Raw genomic sequence first — 21,512 nt, forward strand, 5'->3', positions numbered from 1 at the left:
GAAATGAATAGGCAATGCAAATGCACAGGAGAGTGCCCTGGAATGTCCAATAACTAGATGAAAAGATGGAGCTGTAATCAGAGAAATTAAACTTTAAACTACACCGAGATTGCATTTCATATGCATCAGATTTGCGAACATTTAGGTCGTGCAACATCAGCTGTTGGTAGGGCATAGAGAAATGGGAATTTTTATTCTCCGCCGTGGGAAGCACAAGTAAGTGCATTCACTTTTGAAAGCAATTTCACAATATCCAATAATGGTGAGTGCACACAATTCACTCCTAGACACGCACGCACGCACACATACACGTGGAGCAAGGAAAGGCACGTTAGAGAAGCTGTCACATGCGTGAACAAGGGGACTTGTACACGAATATTCATGGTAGCATTGTTAGAAAAAGTAGAAACGAGTTTAATATTAATAATAGAATGGATAAATACGGGGTGCATCCTTAAAATGGATGCTATGTAATAATGATGAGTTAATGACGATGAGATATTTCATGAACACGTTATTTCATAAAGCCACCAGGTTGAGTTGACTTGGGAAGTCAACAAACATTGGAGAGAGGTACAAAGGGAGCTTCACGTACGTTTGTGGCATTTTTGTATCTTAAGCTGATGGCTGTGAACTCAGATTTTTGTTTTTCCTATAAGTTGAAAATAAGTCATAAAAATGAAATTCCGTATGTTTGAGGCCTTTAATCATTACGGCATAGAGGGGAGAGCCCCCAAGACCTCCCGGTTTTTATTTCCACAGCAGCCCGTGGCCCAGCAGCCAGAGCCTTTTGCAGACACTTATGCAGCCTGGTGAAGAGGTGAGTGGGACCAAAGTCTGGCTTGTCCACTAGTCTGTCACCTTGTTGTGCCCGTTGCCCAAGAGCCCCTAGGTGAGCATCACTCAAAAAGGGGGCCTTGCCCCTGCCCACGCGTGCCCTGTGGAGTGTGCAGAAGCTCTGCAGCCAGGCCACACGTGCTCTCGCTTAGCCTGTGGGGCTACGCACGCCCTCACCCATGGCAGGGAGGACGGGGGAAGGGGAGCCAGTCTGGAAACAGAGTCTCCGCTGCCTGTTTGCTTGCTAACACATGTTGGCTCATCCTCGTATCTTTCTAGGTCCTTACGGTTCCAGAGCTGATCATTTTTCTCTAGTTATCTGGGATAGGCTCTAAAAAATTAATTTGTTTTGCTCTCTTAGGACATCTTATCCAAAAAGTGAAGATTAATTGGCCAATTTATCTTCAATGGTAAAGCACATATAGGAACTGTAAGAGACAGTAACGTGCTAACAGCAAGGCCATTGCTGTGGATATTTTGTCTTCTTGGACAAGCTGCAAATTGGAACCCTCCTTTCTTACCTTCTTCACCTGATAGACAATAGGAACTCATCCCTCAGTACAATCTACATCTCTCTTTTCTCCAAAATCTGAATCTCTCCTTTCACCTAAGTTGCCAGCCCTAACATCTTATTCCTCGGAAGCAAAGGACAAATGTGGCTTATGGACTACCCATATCACTTTCACGCGATGTGCATCAAAATGCTGATTTCTGGGCTCCCCGAAGCCTATTACATCACTTTGCATTTTTAACCAAGCTTTGCATGTGACTCTTACGCTTCTGGAAGTCTAAAAACCACTACTTTAGAAGAGAGAAAAGTTATTTGGGGCAAAAAAAAAAAATCACTCTAATGTATAATTCTCATTTTAAAGCAGCATAGGAAAGTGGTATCTCGGCAGGAGGAATTCTGTCCTCTTTCATTGTTGTTATAAAGGAGCGGTCTTAAAAGAATCAAAGAAACCAAATTTACAATGTTTTCTCACTTCACTTTCTCATGGCAGTTGCTAGAAAATAATAGAAGCGATTTAGGTGATGGGCGCCCATTTAGGGAAGGCTCCGAGGGCACAAGACAAGGAGCCGGGTGACCGGGTCGTCCTGTGATGATCCTGGGCAGAGCACAGTACTTGGGGGCTTCAGATTTCTCATCTACGAAACCAGGGGCTTGTCCATATATCTGTAAGGTCTCTTTCAGACACACAATTAGAGGAAACATGTCATTCTTAAAAGCTGTAAGTCCAAGCACGTTTGCATCTATCCACTCTCTAGCGTATAAATCACTTTACTGTATGTTAGTCATGGACCCAACGGGGCATTGTTTTTTTTTGAAGATAAACTCTCAGATGCAAAGATGATGGCAGTGTTCCGTTGTAAACTTCTTAGGTCTGTTTCAATGTATTTCCATTTTCTTCAATTTTACCTAGGTGACGTGAGTGGTGAACTTCAGGGGAGCCACATCTTCAACCCCACCTGCCTTGAAGCATTCAGGAAAACCATCCTCGACGTAGATAATAAAGCAACCCAAAAGGCGCAGTGGAAAGGAGGAGAGACAGTACTGGGTGCAAATGATGACTTCCAGGGGGTGTCCGCAGGAGGGAGGGACGCCCCAAACTTGCTGCTGGCTTCTCAGTGTTTTCTCATTTGCAAAAAGTGTTTGGGAGCATCAGCCCCGTGGCCTCTTAGGGGATCCCTGCGTTTGAGGGTGTTAAAGTCCCCGAGAAGGACCCAAACCTCGTGTCCTGGGTGGTTCACTGCTTGTAAGGCTTGGCCCCCCGGTGCCTCTCCACTGAGGTCCGCGCATCTCGGGGACGCGAGGGGCCTGCAGGGGCGGGCTGCGCCGCTTCGCCGGGTGCGGGGCCGAGCCTCAGCCCGCGCGCAGGTCCCGAGGTCGAGGCTGGCCCCCTCCTCCTCCAGACCTTCCTCCGCTTTGCACAGCTCGCAGGGGCCGCGCGGGTCGCGGGTGCAGGGGCTGCTGCGGTGCCCCGGGCGGGCCGGGTCGGAGCTCCCCGCCCCCCCCCTGCACCGCCCGGGCGGGCCTCGCGGAGGAGCGTCCCGGGGACCCGCTGTCACTCACGCGCGGGGACACGCCCCGGCCCTGCCCGCCCCTGAGCGCGGCGCCCGCCGGCCAATGGCGCTCCGCGGCCCGGGCGCTCGGCACCGGCCTGGCTGATTTGCATAACCCGGGGCCGGGGCCCGCGGCGCGCAGCCTGCACCGAGCGGGGCGCCAGGCGGGGGCGGGGCGGGGCGGGGCGGCGGCGGCGAGCCCGGGTCTGCGCGGGGGGCGGCGGCCGGGGCGGGCCGGGGCGGGCCGGGGCGGGGCGGGATGGCTGCGGGCTGCGCCGCGCGGCGCTGAGGGGCCCGGGGGCCGGGCCGGGGCGGGAGCCATGGCCGAGCGCGGCGCCCGCGGCTGCGCACGGCCGGGCCGGCTGGCCTGAGCCGCGGGAGGAGCGGGGCTGCGTCTGCGCTTCCATGGGGCGGCGGGGGGGGCCGCACGCCCGAGCGCCGCGTCCCTGCGCTGCTGCCGCGGGCCGCTGAGCCCGCCGAGCCCGCCGACCGCACGCCCGCCCCGGCCCGAGCCCGGGCTGCAGCCGCCGCCGGAGCCGCAGTGCCCGCCGCGCCCGGGCTGCACCCGGAGCCGCAGCCGCACCCGGAGCCGGAGCCCGAGCCGCAGCCGGAGCCGGAGCCACAGCCGGAGCCGGAGCCGGAGCCCGAGCTGCACCCGGAGCCGGAGCCACAGCCGGAGCCGGAGCCCGAGCTGCACCCGGAGCCGGAGCCAGAGCCGGAGCCGGAGCCGGAGCCCGAGCTGCACCCGGAGCCGGAGCCGGAGCTCGAGCTGCACCCGGAGCCGGAGCCAGAGCCGGAGCCGGAGCCCGAGCTGCACCCGGAGCCGGAGCCAGAGCCGGCAGCCCGAGCCGCCCCGGGGCCCGCCCGCCGCCCGCCGCCGCGATGCCGGGCCCGCTGGGGCTGCTGTGCCTCCTCGCCCTGGGGCTGCGCGGCGCGGCCGAGCCCAGCGGAGCGGCCCCCCCCCTGTGCGCGGCGCCCTGCAGCTGCGACGGCGACCGGCGGGTGGACTGCTCGGGGAGGGGGCTGGCGGCCGTGCCCGAGGGCCTGAGCGCCTTCACCCAAGCGCTGTGAGTGCGGGCGGCGCGGGGCGGGGCGGGGCGCGGGGCGCGGGGCGCGGGGGCCGGGCTGCAGGGACGGGGGTGCCGGGGCCGGGCCGGGGCGGAGGGCTCGGGCTGCGGGTCCCGGAGGCGGCTCCTCCCCCGAGCGCCCGGGCTCGGGCCACCCGCGTGGGGCTGCTGCGCGGCGTCCCCCGCCCCCCCGGGAGCCCCCTCGGGCCGGGGCGCGGGGCCTCCACCGCGGGAGGGCGGCGGGGCCGGGCCTGGAGGCGGCCGTGGGGGCCCAGACCCCGCTCCTGCCCCCGCCCCCGGCCCGAGGTTCAGAACCGCGAGGGCCCGAGCAGGTGGGGGCGGCCTCGGCCGGAGCCGCCGGGGGGAAGCAGCGCCTGGGCGGCCGCGGGCGGGCAGGTGCGGGCCGGGCCGGGCGCGGTGGCCAGCGGAGCCCTCGCAGCGGGAGCGGAGGCTTCCGAGGGGTCCTGGGTGCAGGGAGCAGCCGGCCGCGGGGTCCTTGCCCTGCAGCCCGGGCCTTGCTGCGCCTCCCGGTGGCTGCGCGGAGGCCCCTGCGGCCCCTGCAGCCCGACCCGGCCTCGGCCTCACCGCCCGGCCCCCCCCCCCTTATTTTTCCTGCCTCCCGTGTCACTTACGGGCTTCCAGTCCTTCCCTCCCCTAGAGTGGAACTTAACTTTTTACCAAAGAAAATCGCTTTTGCAGCAAAGAGCGACTTGGCCCCCCAAAAAGGTACATTGTGAGTGGGCAGGTGGGACTGCGAGCGGGGAAGCGAGGCCCGAGGCCTGGGTAGGGGGCAGGGGCCGCTTCTTCCTGTCTCCTGAAGCTTGAGGAATTCGTGCAGGAAGAGGCGCCGCTGCCTGACGTCCCTCAAGCCTCTCTAGTCCTAGAAAAGCATGTTTTTACTGTGGTGACCAGGAGGAGAGACCTTGTCTAGCCGATTCCTCGGGTTTTGATGAGGAGACTTGTCCAGGGATTAAAAGGGCTTTTACACCCATACCTAACACCACGAAGAAGTGATCACACGTTGATGAGCGCGCTCCTGTCTGCAGAGCATCTTTAGGATGCACCGGGGGTAGCACGGGGCCTCGGTGCCCGCCGGGCGCCCAACAGAACTCAGTGTTGGAGGCTTGGGAAACCCGTGGCTGGCGCCCTCCAGGCTAGAGTGCCCGTGGCAGGGAGCAGGTGTGCTCTCCGTGACCTGCAGCTGCAGCGAGCGGACATCCCCACGATCCTTACTTCATCTCAGCACTCTTCATTTCATTCTCAAAAGCCTATATTATGGGACTGCCCCACCTAAAGGGCGTTTCAAGGGCAGTGGGTTTGCATTTTGAGAAAGCAGCTAGTTTGCTGAATCTCCAAAGCCGAGATGAGGCCGGGCAGGGGCCGTGGGTGTGCACCCTCCCATTGCTTTGGGATCACCTGGGATCTTGTTCCAAGTACTTCTGACCTGCTGCCCCATTATAGCTTTAAGTGAGCCACAGTGACACACCAAGGGGCTAGACCCATGGTCCCGGACTTTTGTTGGCCGATTCCTAATTTCCGGAGCCTGCGCACCCGTGCCTGTTACCCGGAAAACTACAGACGCAGATACACGTCAAAAAAGATGAGGCTGATGAATCAAAGTTCTTTTATTTGCTTCTCTTGGCTCAGTGGTAGATGGGGTTTCTTCGGCTCCCCTGGGGATGTCTGCATCCCACCTTGGAGACCCTGGGACCGAGCAAGAGCACAGATTTGCTTTTGCTCAGCTTGGGGCCACGGTCCACGGGGCCTGGTACACAGGGGGCCCTTGAAAACGCTGCAGCGAGTAGAGAATAACTGGAGGCCACACGGAAGGCAGACTCGGGGCTTGGAAGTCAGACGCCATTCCCACACAGGATTGCCAAATCCAGCATTCTCAGCATTTAGTCTTTTGTCCAGATTTGAGAAAGCCCCAGAGAGAGGATACTGCTGCTCCTCCTGTAGGCTCGTTTAAACTTGTTCAGTCCAACAGTGTCTGTTTCCTGCTGAAAGCTGCTTTATCCGAGTCTGGGGGCAGAGTCAGACGTAATCCCCAGCATTGTTGACGGGATCCCCGTGTTCACACTGGTGGCTGCACCTGTACTGATTATTTATATTTTGCAAGAGCAGTTCTCAGTCCTGTGTCACAATACGCTGGCTTGTCACAGTCCACCCTGGGGTGTTTTAAGGGAAGTGATCTCACTGGTATTAAAATTCCAAAGTTTATTTTATCAAAGAGATTCAAGGTTATTCCTATAGTAATGGAAACAGGTCACTCTTGGTCACCTGCGCGCCCAGAGTCTTGAGAGAAAGAGATGAAGGCCCAGTGGCGGGGAGGCCGGGGGAGAGGATTGTGCACACGTGGCCCCTGGTGTGTGTGTTGCTGCCTCGCCGTGGGGTGCCGTGGGGTGCCGTGGATCCGGAGCAGCACAGGTCTCCACACCCTGGAGCATGTCTCATGACCAGTTTTACAATTATTACAGCCTGTGCCTGTGGCTTCATGGAGACCATGGTGGGTCTGAGCCGTGGTCATGGTCCTTACCAACCACGAAGTAATTTTGTGGCCTCGGGCAAGTTATTGTCCCTTTTATTTGGGGGGGTGGGGGAGAGGAGCGTTAACGATTTTCTCGTCTGAAAAATGAAGTAATTGGATTCACAAGATTATATCTAAGGCCGCCTGCCTGTAGCTTCCAGAAGTTCTATGATTTTTATGATTCTTAATAATTTTAGGATGGCAAGGTGACGATCATGTTATGATCCTCTCGTCAAAGATCCCAGGAGCACAGAATTTCGTTCTGGGTGAGGTTGCACAAGCCTCTTCATTACCACTCACTTGGAGGAGGAGTTCTTTGTGTTTAGAAGTGTGTGTTAGGAAATTTGCCATGGAGACTTGTTGCAGAATGCATGACTAGCTAAGGCGCTTCCTAGGGTAGAAAGCCCCGCTTGTTTCCTGTGGGTATGGCTTAACGCTCGGAAAAGAAAATCATTCTGTTTCAGTAATTTGGACACTGTACAGAAAGTTACTCAACGTCCTCGCTTCCATGTAATTAGTCATGATCTCTCCCACCTTCACCGCGCGTGGGTCCCGTGCACTGGGGCCAGTGGCCGAGCTCTCTGTAAAGAACTGAGGGTCGGGATCCCTGGGTGGCACAGCGGTTTGGCGCCTGCCTTTGGCCCAGGGCGCGATCCTGGAGACCCGGGATCGAATCCCACATCGGGCTCCCGGTGCATGGGGCCTGCTTCTCCCTCTGCCTATGTCTCTGCCTCTCTCTCTCTCTGTGTGTGACTATCATAAATAAATAAAAGTTAAAAAAAAAAAAAAAAGAACTGAGGGTCACCCAAGAGGCTCCGAGGTCTTTTTGTAAAAATGATCTCTTCTGTTTTCTTCCTTTGGAAGCAGCATCTCAGATTCTTCCTCAAGATGTATTTTTTTCACTACCCCAGACACGTTTTTCTTCCCTTCATAGTATCATTTGCCAGCATTTTCCTCTGCTTCCTTCACCCTCTGCTGTATTCTCTGGCCGGTCAGTCATCAGTGGCTAAGGGTCTGCACCAGTTTTTGAGGGTACGATTTTGACATCTCTTGATTTCTGAATTAGAATCTTCAAGTTTCAATGTCAGTGTGTAGTGTGTCTTTCTAGAGATCATTAATATCACAGACAAGTGCATTTTGTGCTAAGTTAGGCCAATATTTGAATATCTTTACATTTATTTATTTATTTATTTATTTATTTAAAGGATTTTATTTATTTATTCATGAGAGACCCAGAGAGAGAGAGAGAGAGAGAACGAGGCAGAGACACAGGCAGAGGGAGAAGCAGGCTCCATGCAGGGAGCCCGACATGGGACTCGATCCTGGGACTCCAGGATCACGCCCTGGGCCGAAGTTGGCGCCAAACCGCCGAGCCACCCAGGCGTCCCGTATCTTTACGTTTAGATCCTTTATTCTGCAAGCCAGCTGAACTACTGGCTGGGTTCTCTTTAAATACAAAGGAAAGAGCGTTCTGCTGGGACTTGGAGAGCTGATTTCCTGACCTGTCAATAAATCACACAAGTGACCTTGAGTGGGTGACATGCTTAACCCCTCGGGGCCTGGGTTTCTTCACCTGTACCACAAGGAAGTAAACAACTCTAACTGCCAAGAGTTTCCTTTCTCTTGAATTAGATTTTTTTTTTCTTATACATTTCTTGCATCCTCTCGGTTGCTTAAGGGAAGCATAGTCTGAATTATGGAATGTGTCACCCACCCAGGAGACTTCTCCGGCCGTCCAGCTCTACTGGAATATTTCCATTGAACGGGGAGCTCACTGCCTCACAAGGCAGCAGTGTGCCGGGTGTGATCTGAACAAAACCCGGGACTTGAACCCATAAATCTCTTATTCGAGGCTCCTTAAGATTTCGCAATAACCGCTAATGTTTTATGATTTCCAATCGAATTAAATGCTAGTGACAGTTACGGTATCACAAGCATTTAGTGTCCAGGCCCTTGGCTCTTACCATTAGAATTGTAAGGTAACGTTTGACAGCTTAATCTCTTAGGGAAGATCAAAGTTTTGTACTGGTAGGTGGATCCAGGCAAGTTTAGGCATTTTCTTGGCCTCTTTTAGTTTCTCTCTCAAATTCTTATTTTAGTCATCTTTAAAATAGTGAAAGTACCAACAGCTACAAGTTTGGATTTTGGTTTCTGGTCTCCCTGTTTGTGCCTGTCCTTTCATTCCCACTTTTTCTTATCAATAAATGATGGATATTGGGTTGGATGATGGCAAATGTCTCTCACTGCTTTGAGTTTCTCTGAACCTGTGTAAACGGTTAAGCAGGTAAGGCTCTAGAATCCTTTGGTGATTTATTGAAATTTTTTCCTAAGACTGGCTGTCACTGTTTCTCTATAAAAAATATACAAATTTCCATAAAAGTGCACTATTTGTTGGTGTACTTGGGTTAAAAGTTAAACCCTGCCAGATGTGCCTTTCACTCTAAAAAATGTGACTATTATAACCCAGTGTTCTTGATAAGACAGCTTTGCTCTTTTAATTTTCTAAGCTAGATCTCAAGGTTTTGGCTTTAGGAAGGTGTTAGCTCGCCTTAACTGTCTCGGGCAGCTTCAGGGTTTTGGCAATGCCAGCAGCTTTTCTTGTATATGAAAGACTATGGATGACTTTTTCCTTTCCCTCCCTAGCTTTGTTAAGTGAACTGTAGTTTTCTTTTCAGAGCTTCATTTTTAAGTTCTGCCGGAGAAAAAAAGGAAAATACTAGGGCATTTAGCAAATCAGTACTCTTACAGGAAGAAGGGCCGATTTATCTGCCTTTCTGGGCGTTCCTTTTGTGTTGAATTCTTGATGGTCAAACTGAAGGCCACGTAGCACCTTTATGGTCTGAAATTGGGTGAGTTCCAAAATAAGTTTAGAAATCAGCCTTAGCAAGAGACAGATCATGATTTTATAGTTCATAGACATTTAATAACCTCAATTTCTGAAGACTTTAGCAAGGTAGTACTCAAATACCCCTTTTAAATGGCAAGACGTAATTATGTAGTAGTCTACGCTGGATTCACTCCCTCCACAGATACTTGTTCCTTTTTTTTTTTTTTTTAATTTATTTATTTATTAGATCGAGAGAGAGCTGGGTGAGGGGTAGAGAGAGACGCAGACTCCCTCCCCGTGTGGGGCTCTGTCCCAGGACCCCAGGATCATGACCTGAGCCAAAGGTACCTGCCACCCAGGTGTGTGGCCCCAACCAAGTATTTGTTCTTAAACACTGCGTATGGCTGGCATTGTTTTTTTTTAGCAAGGTTCTTAAAGTGTCGCGAGGTGTGTTGTGTCATGTACAAGCAGTTAAAACTCTGAATGTTTGGCTTGGTTGTTTACACTCTCTAAAGCTTGTTTTGATACCATTATATATTTTAATTGCCGAACACGGTAGCCAGGTCCTCTGGCTCTGCACTAAGCCGGCAGCAAGGTTTGGCATTGGGCATCTTTTTTTTGAGATGCAAGTGGTCGAGGTTCAGGACTGCCCTTCCAACAGTCCAGGTCCAAGAAGCGAACATCTTTGAAAAATGTATTTTTCTGGTTTTCCCAGCTTTTCTGTACTGAAAGGCCATACAGGGAAAGCATTGAATCCCACCCACCCCCACCCCCGCCCCGTGGCAACATGTTGGCCCATAAGAATATAAGAATAGCCTTGTATGGAAATATAAACCATAGATATTTTGGGAGGCAGCTGGGCCATTTAGATCCCAGGCTGGTCTGATGTCTGTACGAGTGAGAAGTGTGTGTGTGTGTGTGGGGGGGGAGGCATATCTAATATATTTCAAGTTATTTAATGATGCTTTATCCTTTATATTTAATTTGTATTTGAGTATTAGAAATCAAGAGAAATAAAAGGTTATATAAGCCCCTTTAGCTAGTTTTTTCTTTTCCTCTATTTTTACAATGGAATGTAGCCTTTTTTTTTTTTCTTTTAACAGTCTTACATATAAACATAAAGTTGACCATTGAAAGAATGGAAATCTTAGTGTACGCTGACAACAAAATATTTTTGATGCTTGAATCAGATTTCAGAGCCTCACACAGAAAATTCAGGAATTAAATTTTCCCCAGTCCTGTACATTTTTAAGGTTTTATTTGGGGAAATTTTCCCTCCTAAGAAGAGGGACATAAATCTGGCTGGGGGATGGTACCTTTATCTTGGAGCTGTACTAGGCAGGGCCAAGGAATGAGCCCAGTTTGCTTGGGTCCCACTTCCCCATACCCCCTCAGGCTGTGAAGTTCCTATCAGTCGTTCCTAGTGTGAGCTGCAGGCAGTGACTTAGTACATGTGGGTGACATCAAAGCCTCCCTGAACTTGATTACAACTGCTTTCCTAGGGAGATAGGTGGATGTGCCAATTCTCACTTTCATCATGGTTCTTGTTATTTTTAAAGATTTACTTTTTATTTGTGAGAGAGAGAGAGAGAGAGCTCAAGCACAGGGTGGGGGCTGGGGGTGTGTGGAGCACAGAGAAGGGAAGAGAGAGAATGAATGTCAAGGAGAGATTCACAAGCTGAGCAGAGTACCCGATGGGGGGCTGGATCTCACAACCCTGTGACCCCGAGATCATGACCGGAGCCAAAATCAAGAGTTCGGAGCTTAACCGACTGAGTCACTCAGGTGCCCCATGATTCTCATTTTAAAGGTGCAGGCTAGGGCATACGCTTCCAAGTGGGCTATCTTTACTCTGAAACTCTAGGGATTGGGCTGTGTTGTTGATTGACTTCTGGGTTTTCCCCATTTTCCTAAGAGAAAATGTCAAGAGGGCCTTGGAGAAACCATGTGGGTTATCCAAGAAGGGCTTGGCAGACAGGATTTGCCCAGGAGAGAGGAGCCCGGTGGCCACCGCTCTGTTCCTAGAGCGTCACCCTGCTTGTGTGGGAGCCATCCCGGAAGACTGCTTCTCTGTGGGGGAATTCTCCGGAAAAGATCACGTGCTCTTCTTGAGTAATTTATACCGGAGGATCTCTGTTCTGAAGTCGGCCAACTCTTGGGGGACCAGGCTGGTCCAGTTGGCCAACCGTGCGACCCTTGACCTCAGGGTGGGGAGTTCAAGCCTCATGTTGGGCATAGAGTTTGCTTAAAAAAATAAAAAAATGAAGCCTGCCAAGCCTTTTTGGAGTTGGAGGGAGAGAGAACTATGTTGACTGACCTTTAAGTTTCTTGATGTTCTTGAGGACTGTTCATACGTTCTGGTGTTTTCGGCACTTGATTCACATAGTCTTTGCATTTTCCAAAGTGATAATTGCCCTTTGATCCTCTGCAGGTTCTCCTTTCTTCACATAAATGGAGGCATACACAGAATTCTTACAAAATATGATCAAAATGAAGAGAATGGGGCCCCTGGGTGGCTCAGTAGACTGGGCGTCTGCCTTCGGCCCAGGTCACGATCCAGCCCCACATCAGGCTCCCTGCTCAGTGGGGAGCCCGCTTCTCCCTCTGTCCCTCCTCCTTGCTTGTGCTCACCCGCTTTCTCAAATAAATACAACTTAAGAAAAAAAATTAAGGGACTATCAAGTAAATTTAATCCACTTCAGATACCTTAGTATCATGTTTTCAGAACTAGACATTGTGTTTTTGCTGATATTTAGCAGTTTCTCATGATCTCAGTTTTTATCCTTTCTGTGCTGCTTCTACTAGTTCATCTCATTTGATTAGTTTTTTTTTTTTTTTTAAATCTTAACATTTTTCCATCCTTGTAACAAAGAAAGATTTTCTTGTTGGCCTTCTGTTCTTTTCAAGGTCACTTTCAGTCCATGGTCATGTAATCCAGCTTTTTCTGTCGCTATTCTCGAGTCTTTTTTATTTTTTATAGGCCTATCTTTAGGAGCAGGCCTTCCAAAATGGTCTTGTTTTTGAGAGTCTGGCCCAAAGACTCAAGACCCCCTGAGTTCCCAAATCAGGGTGGGCACCACACTGTAATGTAAGCACTTTGAACATTGACTTTTCCATCTGCAAAAAGAGGTGCCTTTACTTTGCCCCTGAGGGTCACACCTAGGAAACCGCAGCATGACCCGTTTGACTGACAGCAAGGACCCAACTGGTGGTCATTTCTTTCGGGAGTGATCAAGCAGTTGTGTGTGTGTGTGAAGCCTGTTTCTCTGGTTCCTGGAATGTATGCCAGGTCCAAAGCCTGTTGTCGACTTGACAAGTGAGCCCTTGTGCTAATAGCAAACAGTCTACTTAGCTGGCAGATTTCTTTCATTCAGAAACCCATGAAAGAGTAGTATATACACTTTCACCAAAATACCTTCTCAGAGGAGGGGCTATTCCCCTTTTACCAGGAAACCCCGGGGGTGGGGGGGGGCAGTTACAGTTTCTGCAGAGGAGGGAGCTCAGGGGAAATTGTGTTTGCTCTCTGCATCCTGCATCTCTGCGGTTGGCCGTGTCTTCGTGAGGCGGCTGGTCAAGGGCAAGGGTGCTGCCCTGGCAGGGCACACAGCGGATCTGCCCAGAGCAAACAGGCGTGCGACCTTAGGCAGCGGCAGGGTGATCTTTAAGAATGTCTTATTTTGTTTGGGGATGGAGAGGCGCAGAGGGAGATGGGGAGAGAATCCCAAGCAGACTCCATGCTGAGCCTGATGAGGGGCTCGATCGCAGGACCCAGAGATCGCCGCCTGAGCCAAAGCCAAGGGTCGGGTGCTCGACCGGTGGATCCACCCAGGCTCCCCGTCAGTGTGATCTTAAGGTACGAATTCTCTCCTTCCAGCCTTTGGAACAGTGGGGATTCTCATTAAGCCTCATGCCGACGACTGCCTGCCCTACTTTCTCGAAGCCTTCCCCATGGTGGGGTTGTAAGATTGACTCTCGCGATTGACAGTTTAGGCGCGTTCTTGTTTCTTCATTTCACTTCATTTCTAGAAATATTCAGATTATGAGAGAACTTTTTAAATACTTTAAAAATGATGTTTTAGGGCAGCCCCGGTGGCTCAGTGGTTTAGCGCTGCCTTCAGCCCAGGGCCTGATCCTGAAGACCCAGGATCGAGTCCCACATCGGGCTCCCTGCATGGAGCCTGCTTCTCCCTCTGCCTGTGTCTCTGCCTCTCTCTCTCTCTCTCTGTGTCTCTCATGAATAAATAAATAAAATTCAAAAAAGAAGATATTTTATTGGATTTTGGATACCTCTGTCTTTTTTTTTTTTTTTTGCATTTGATATTAATGCTCAAGTTTTGTGGATAATTTGGGAACTGAAGTCCATTCTTTAAGATCTTCTGTATTTTTAAGAAGTTACGCGGCATTCTTGCTAATAAGCACAGTCAGATCATTCTCAGGAACTTTAAGAACTTTCCTGGGCTTTGACCGAGACCTGATTTGAGAACAAACGATAAAGCCCCAACGGCGGCTCCAGCGGGTAGCGGCGCTCACAGCCGCTTTAGATGGGCCGAGTGTCTCCGATACAGTTGTGCATTTTCTACCCTGGGTCTCTCTTTCTTTAAAAAAAAAAAAATGTTTGAGATGTTTTTCCCATTACCATCTTGACATCTGCCTGGTTACACATGAATAGCTTGACCCAGGCCCGCCGCGGGGAGACTGCCGTGGCCTTGCTTTCAATAGCCGTGTCACTGACAAAGAAAACATATGGAATATTTCATTCCTGTCCTTCGCGAACAGTCTGGGGCCGTGAGGGCGTGCAGCAGAAGGCTTCGTGCTTCCCGGCAGCCTGGCACGTCGTGTGCTCCCCGCGGGATGTGCTGCCAGCGGCCGACTGTGCCTTCCCTGTTGCATCCTAGAAAGGCGAATCTTGTGTTTCGGATGGATCCGTTTCTAACACCAGCGTGAATGAAGTTCGTGTGGCCTGGTTCCGTGGTGGGTTTCCGACTCGATCACGGATTTCCCCGGGGGAGCTTGCGTGGCCGCGTGTGAGTGCGAGTGCAAGTGCAGGACGTGTGGATGCTGTGTCCGCGAGGGATGCGCACGCTGGGCGCGCGGGCTCGGTCCCCAGTGGAGCGGCCCCAGGACCGTGTGCCTCTGCGTGTGCCTTCTTGTCAGCTCCAGCCCAGCGGAGCATTTTCTAGTAGCCACGCTCGGCGGCCCCCGGGGCTTCTGCGGCCTAGGACCGGCCTTCCCCCGGGCACTCTGTCCGGCGTTGGCGGCTCTGCCTTGTGGCATCTGGGTCCAGGCCGCGGAGGCCTGGTGTGGGCCCGCAGGTGTGGCAGGAGAGGCCGAGAACGTGAAAAACGGGGGTGAATCCACTGTTGTCTTTTTCAGGTCTTCTGTGTTAAAGGAGTTTGCCCTTGGCACCACCCTGGCCCAGGTGGCATTCCGGAAGGAGAAAAAACTAAAGCCTGTGACGTCTCAGGATGGGAAGATGCATGACTTTGGTGGAGATAATGGCATATATATCGTCAGGGTCCTTTCCAGCCAAGTTACCCCAGCCTGAAATTCTAGTTTCATTGTTTCTCAGACATGTGGGCTGGTTTTGACAGGAGCTGATTTACCGAAAAGGAAATGAGCTCCTGTATTATCCCAGATAGAGCCAAAGACTTAAATGTCAACGTACATCTTATCTAGAAGGTATTTCTCATGGTTCTTGGTGTCATTACTGAACATTAGCTGTAAAAACAACGTGCTAAGAGCCATCATTGCCTTTCACATTTTCTTATTAAGTGTAATTCCTTTAGTTCTTGATCATCGTAGTCTTGATTTATCTTTACATTTTATTTGTCTCTTGGAAGGTTACATTTTCAAAACCTTAGGTTTCATGGCTCTTCGCAAATGAGTCTTTTTGAGGTCCTCCCTTTTCTTTTAGTGCCTTCCTGTTTTTATCATAAAAAATTAGTTTGATCTTCGGTGTTTCATCTTCTTTCTTTGACTATTTAACTCACTTTTCATAACTTTGAATTCATAGGAAAAGTCTCCCAAATCTCTCAATTTTAAAATGCACTCTCCTCTTTTTTTTTTTATGATTTTATTTATTTATTCATGAGAGACACACACAGAGAGAGAGAGAGAGAGAGAGAGAGGCAGAGACACAGGCAGAGGGAGAAGCAGGCTCCCTGCAGGGAGCCTGATGTGGGACTTGATCCCAGGACCCCGGGGTCACACCCTGGGGCGAAGGCAGATGCTCACCCGCTGAGCCACCCAAGGGCCCCAGTATATACCCTTTTTTAGTGTACAGCTCTGCTAATATTGAAGCACACAAAGTAACGTAAGCACTCTCACAGTCAAGATCTGGAACATTTCCATTCCTCCTCTCCATCCATGTCCTTGGTCATCCTCCCCTCGCCTAGCCCTTGGCAGCTGGTGAACTGTTTTCTACCTTGGGTCTCTTACATTGTTTTGCATTTGTCAGAATGTCCTATAGATTGAGTGAAACAGGATGTAGTCTTGTGTGTCTGGCTTCCTTTCCTTACCATGGTGCTTTTAAGATTGCACCGTGTGGGACATATGCTATTATGTAATAATAGTCCTTTTCATCGCTGAGCAGCATTCCATGATATAGCCGTGCCACAATTTATTTGTCCATTCCCCAGTTGAGAAACACTTGCTTTGTTTTCTAGTTTTTGGCAATTATTATTTTTAAAAATATTTAATTAATTAGTTTATTTATTCATGAGAGACACAGGCAGAGGGAGAAGCAGGCTCCATGCAGGGAGCCCAACGTGGGACTCGATCCCAGGACCCCGGGGTCACACCCTGAGCCAAAGGCAGATGCTCAACCACTGAGCCACCCAGGCGTCCCTAGTTTTGGCCAATTATAAATAAAGCCAATATTAATATTCACATAGAGACTTCGTGTGAACATAGGTTTTTGTTTCACTTTTGTAAATACCTAGGAGTGAGATCCTGGGTCAGAGGGTAAGTGTATGTTAATAAAATGTTGGCCTAGGTGTTGACGTCTTAGAGCTGGAGCAAGGTTTGATATTACTAATTACTTATAGTTTCAACCTATTGTTAGTGTGATATGTATGAAATAATAGCAAAAGGTGTTAAAAACGGAATTTGTTTAAATGCCTGTACGTTTTAAAGGAGTCGGATTATTATTGTAATTTTTTAAAGTAAGCTCTACTCCCGACGTGGGGCTTGAGCTCAAAACTCCGAGACCAGGCACCGGCCTAGCCGGCCAGGTGCCCCGGAGGAGAATCCTTGGCTCCCTTCTTGGTATCTGACAGCTGCTGTGCTTCCCCCGTGGAGGCCTTGCGGAGAAATGCCCCCGACGTGGAGCGTGGAGCGCTGTGCTCATGGTGACGAAAGTTTGCATTTTTTAGCATGTCCATGTTTGGAAAAGTCTGGCTCAAAAAATGGGAGTTTGGTGAGGAATTGCTGGGCTTCCTTGTGTACCGGGCGTGTTCCACGTGTGAACTCTAATTTCCGGGGTGATCATTCCAGGCCCCTGGCGTGGATCCCGCCTGAGAGCTGCGTGTAGGGAGATGTGAAAGGGCTCAGTGACGTGCTCCAGCGTCCCACAGCTCGTGGGTGGGAGTTTGTGGAGCTCAGGTGTTGGCTTTTTGTTTGTGCCTCCTGCAGTTTGCTTGGCTAGTTGACAAGTTTACTAGGAGAGGGGAAGGTGAAAAGAGAAGCGAAATGGGGCGAAGCTACAGGTTTTCACAGGGGGGAAGGATCGGATCGGAACGGAAGGGAAAGCATCCAGCAAAAGCATCCACGTGTGTATGGATAGTGGGAGACGGAGTTGATTTAGGAGAGAAGCTTACAAAAAATACTATTTACTGCATAAAATTACCTTTTACTCAGGGCAGAATTTTTTTTTTTTTTTGAAAAGTACATCTCCATCTCTTTGCTTTTTGTGCTTCTTCGCTTAAAAGCTTTCGCGTTTTCTCTGTTGATGGTGTTTTTCTATGTCAGCAAAATAAATAGCAGTTGTGTGCATTTTGGCTTACCTTTTCTTTCTTCTGTGGCGTCCGCTTACATGGTCTATGAGGATCCATTAGCATGCTCACTTTTCTGCTTCTTAAAGCACAAATTTCTGAATATGCTGCTTTGAACCAAAACCCTGGAGTAAATGAAAAAGTGAAGTGTGCACTATGATGGTTTCCATATAGTGCTCCCCTGCACTCACTGGAATTTCCTGCCTCTCCTGTTGAAGATGTTTTTATAGGGAAGTCAGCATAAAAGTGAATCACCCATGAGCCTTTTTCCCCCCGAGGCATTTCATTTAGTCAACTTGGTATTAATTTAGTTGGTACTCTTTAGTTGACTTGAGCACTGTGTTTGTTGATTGTGTGAGCTGATGTTTATTAAGCTGTTAATATTTTACAGACTGGAATGGGCTCCTATTTGGATCTCTGTGCCCTTTTCTTTACCAGCGGGGCTGCTCATGATGGACTCTGTGGCCACAGTTTTGACTTTGAATGGGGTGACAGCCAGCCCCACGCCGGACAGTTATTTGGTGACCCTAAAGGTTTTCTCTTGGAAGCATTTTTTCCCTTTTTCATTCAATTCACAGTGTGGTCTTGGTCTTCCTTATGGTCTGTCTTTCCGTTCAGATAAACCGTCATTGTCATCTTGTTATTAACTTCGATGCTAATAATAATAAATGCTATTGAGTTACCAGGTAGTCTATGGGAAGTGCTTTACGTGCTATCTGTTTAATGCTTTTAAGAAATGTTTTTATTTTTGTTGTTATTGATATTCTTAATGGCCCTCTAAAGCACACGCTGTTGCTCGCTCCATTTTAGAGATGGAGAAGCTGCAGGAGAGAGGGCACACAGGTCACCAACAGGGTTTTGTAGATGAGGTGTTGGATCTCAGTTTTTCAGAGCGGGATTATGTGGTCGAGTGGGTTGTATGCTAGTGTTCTTTGGTGTTCTTTCTGGATGTAGGCATCCATCCGGCTTGTGTGTCAAGGATATCATGAACTGCCCATTTTACAGATGAGGAATTAGGTCTGGAGAGGTTAGGTCTGTTTTGTTCTCAGCCTGAAGTGTTCTCCGCCCCTGGGAATATAGACGTGCACCTTCCAAATCTTACGGGTCATCGGTACAGAGGTGCTAACGCGCTTCTGTGTGTGATGGGACACTCAGCAAAGAGGCGAGGTCTTTCTTTCGATTTAGGAAACAAAAAGTCCATCTCTTCCCCAATCCCAGGACATACATTTACATGTTTATAGGCTCCATACCTATTTATTATTTGCTAAACCTTTCAGTTACGTAAATCGTCACACCAAATGCTTGCATATGTTTTTCAGACTCTCCCTCCCTCCTCAGTCTACTTCTTTTAAGACTAATTGAGAACAGGAGCCCCTGGGTGGCTCAGTTGGTTAAGCGTCTGCCTTTGGCTCAGGTCATGATCCTGGGGTCCTGGGACCAAGAGCCGGGGTGTCAGGCTCCCTGCTCCCCTGGCAGTCTGATTCTCCCTCTGCCCCTCCCCCTGCTTGTGCGTGCTGCCCCCTCTCTCAAGTAAATAAAATCTTATAAAAAAAAAAAAAAGACCAGTTGAAAACAGTTGATCTCATTTAAATTCTTTGTGTAGCAGAGCAGAAGTCCACTTATATTTAATTGTATGACTTACCTAGAACTTGGTAACCCTCTGGGGTATGTTAAAACAAAGTACAAAATAAACAAAATAAAGCACATTAACACGAAAGACGGTCTTTTCTTTGAGTATATAAACCTTTAACATTTACTTTTTATTTGTAAAGATTTTATTTATTTATCCATGAGTGACAGAGAGAGAGAGAGAGAGAGAGAGGAGGCAGAGACACAGGCAGAGGGAGAAGCAGGCTCCATGCAGGGAGCCCGAAGTGGGACTCAATCCCAGGCCCCCCGGGGGTCACACCCTGAGCCAAAGGCAGATGCTCAACCACTGAGCCCCTCAGGTGGTCCTAAACATTTAACATTTAAAAAGACTTTTGACTTGAGTTGCTTGTGGCTTGCACTTGGCAAATGTAAAATTTTCTGTGCTCTTTCCTTGTGTTTTTGTACGGTCTTTCATGGGTCCAGTACTTTGTTGAAATTGTAGGAGACGGTTGTTTTGTGGAGGTGAATTAAAAGGTTTCATACAAGTAATTTTATCAGTTCAACACTGTTTTTTGAGACCCACTATTTGTGTAATGGCTCATGAGATCAGTGGTCTTTCAACTTTAAAATGGTAATTATTGAGATAAGTCAATATTCAAAAAATTAATTAATTTAACCTTGACTGAGTGCTTCATGTGTTAGGAACTGTTCTTGGTGCTGGAGACAGAGTGATGAGACCGCACACCTGCCCTCATGTGATTTACCTAGCTTGGGATGGGGTAGTGGTGGTGGAGGACCGTTAAGGGATAAATACGATAAACATGAGGTCAGGTAGTATTAAGTACTGTGAAAAAAATAACGGGGGGTGAAGGGGACTCGCTATTTAAGTAGGGCCATCAGGGAGAAGGCTTGAACAGGGTGATTAAGATAATTACTGATTAAGATGCCATTTATTGGAATGTGAACCATCTTAAGCAATGGCAAAACAAGACGTAAAAGTTCCTCCTCACCCTATCGTGATGATTAAAACACAAAAAGAATAAAATCGATATGCCATAATCAACTGGTATATCAATGCCATGGAATAGTACACAGCGGTAAAAGATGAAATTATTGTGACATGCCATGGATAGATTGCAAGGATCTTATGGGTAGATTACAAGGCTCTTGGGGGTAGATTGCAAAGATCTTATGGATAGATTACAAGGCTCTTGGGGGGTAGATTGCAAGGATCTTATGGGTAGATTGCAAGGATTTTATGGGTAGATTACAAGGCTCTTAGGAGTAGATTGCAAGGATCTTGTGGGTAGATTATAAGGCTCTTGGGGATGGATTGCAAGGCTCTTGGGGGTAGATTGCAAGGATCTTATGGGTAGATTGCAAGGATTTTATGGGTAGATTACAAGACTCTTAGGAGTAGATTGCAAGGATTTTATGGGTAGATTGCAAGGCTCTTGGGGATAGATTGCAAGGCCCTTGGGAGTAGATTGCAAGGCTCTTGGGGATGGATTGCAAAGATCTTATGGATAGATTACAAGGCTCTTGGGGGTAGATTGCAAGGATTTTATGGGTAGATTGCAAGGAGGATCTTATGGGTAGATTGCAAGGAGGCTCCTAGGAGTAGATTGCAAGGATCTTATGGGTAGATTACAAGGCTCTTGGGGGTAGATTACAAGGCCCTTGAGGGTAGATTGCAAGGCTCTTGGGGATGGATTGCAAGGATCTTATGGATAGATTACAAGGCTCTTGGGGGTAGATTGCAAGGATCTTATGGGTAGATTGCAAGGAGGCTCCTAGGAGTAGATTGCAAGGATCTTATGGGTAGATTACAAGGCTCTTGGGGGTAGATTACAAGGCCCTTGAGGGTAGATTGCAAGGCTCTTGGGGATGGATTGCAAGGCTCTTATGGGTAGATTACAAGGCTCTTGGGGGTAGACTGCAAGGATCTTATGGGTAGTTTGCAAGGCTCTTGGGGGTAGATTGCAAAGTCTTAGGGGTGGATTGCAAAGATCTTATGCTGAGTGGAAAAGCCAATCTCAGTAGGTTGCGTATGCTGGATGTTTTCATTTAAAACACTATAGAAATGACAAAATTCTATAAATGGAGAAAGGTCAGGGGTTGCTAGGGTTAGAGGTGGGAGGGCAGCGGTGTGACCTCAAGCGGGAGCAGGAGGGAGTGGTGCAGGAGCAACGGCAAAGGCGTGTCTCTGTTTCATTTTGCTTCCTTTTTATGGAGGTAGAGTAGATCTGCAGCCTACAGCAGGGAACGGAGGGGGGGACAACATATTCCCTGAGAGTTGTTTTTTTTTTTTTTTTTTTTTTATTTCACGGCAGCACATGATGGGAAGTTCTATTTCCTTTTCCAAGTGGAAGTTTTGGAATTGAAAGTGTCTGTTTGCTTCGAGGAATCGAAAACACTCTGCCGGGAGGAATTGGAGGCCTCCATTCCACCCAGGCTTCATGTCAGGTAGAGCCGCGTGCCCGCGTTGCCGTTGCGGCAGTGGAGCGGTTCCTTGTGATTACAGTGGTGACCGCGTGAATCCGTACGTGTGATTAAGAAATGAGTGCACATGAGAAGTGGTGAAATCTGAGTAGGGTCAGTAGTTAATAGTG

At 49.3% G+C, this 21,512-nt stretch overlaps 1 protein-coding gene across 1 annotated transcript in view; it reads left to right on the forward strand.

Annotated features, from left to right (window-relative positions):
- The first annotated feature begins 3,661 nt into the window (after positions 1 to 3,661).
- Positions 3,662 to 21,512, forward strand: part of LGR4 (leucine rich repeat containing G protein-coupled receptor 4) — a 101,867-nt gene continuing 84,016 nt past the window's right edge. The window contains 1 exon segment of the mRNA XM_041729769.1: positions 3,662 to 3,965. Within this exon segment, the coding sequence (XP_041585703.1) occupies positions 3,781 to 3,965 (185 nt within the window). The 5' untranslated portion in view covers positions 3,662 to 3,780.

Source organism: Vulpes lagopus, chromosome 15, assembly GCF_018345385.1.
Source record: "Vulpes lagopus strain Blue_001 chromosome 15, ASM1834538v1, whole genome shotgun sequence".
Taxonomy (NCBI): domain Eukaryota; kingdom Metazoa; phylum Chordata; class Mammalia; order Carnivora; family Canidae; genus Vulpes; species Vulpes lagopus.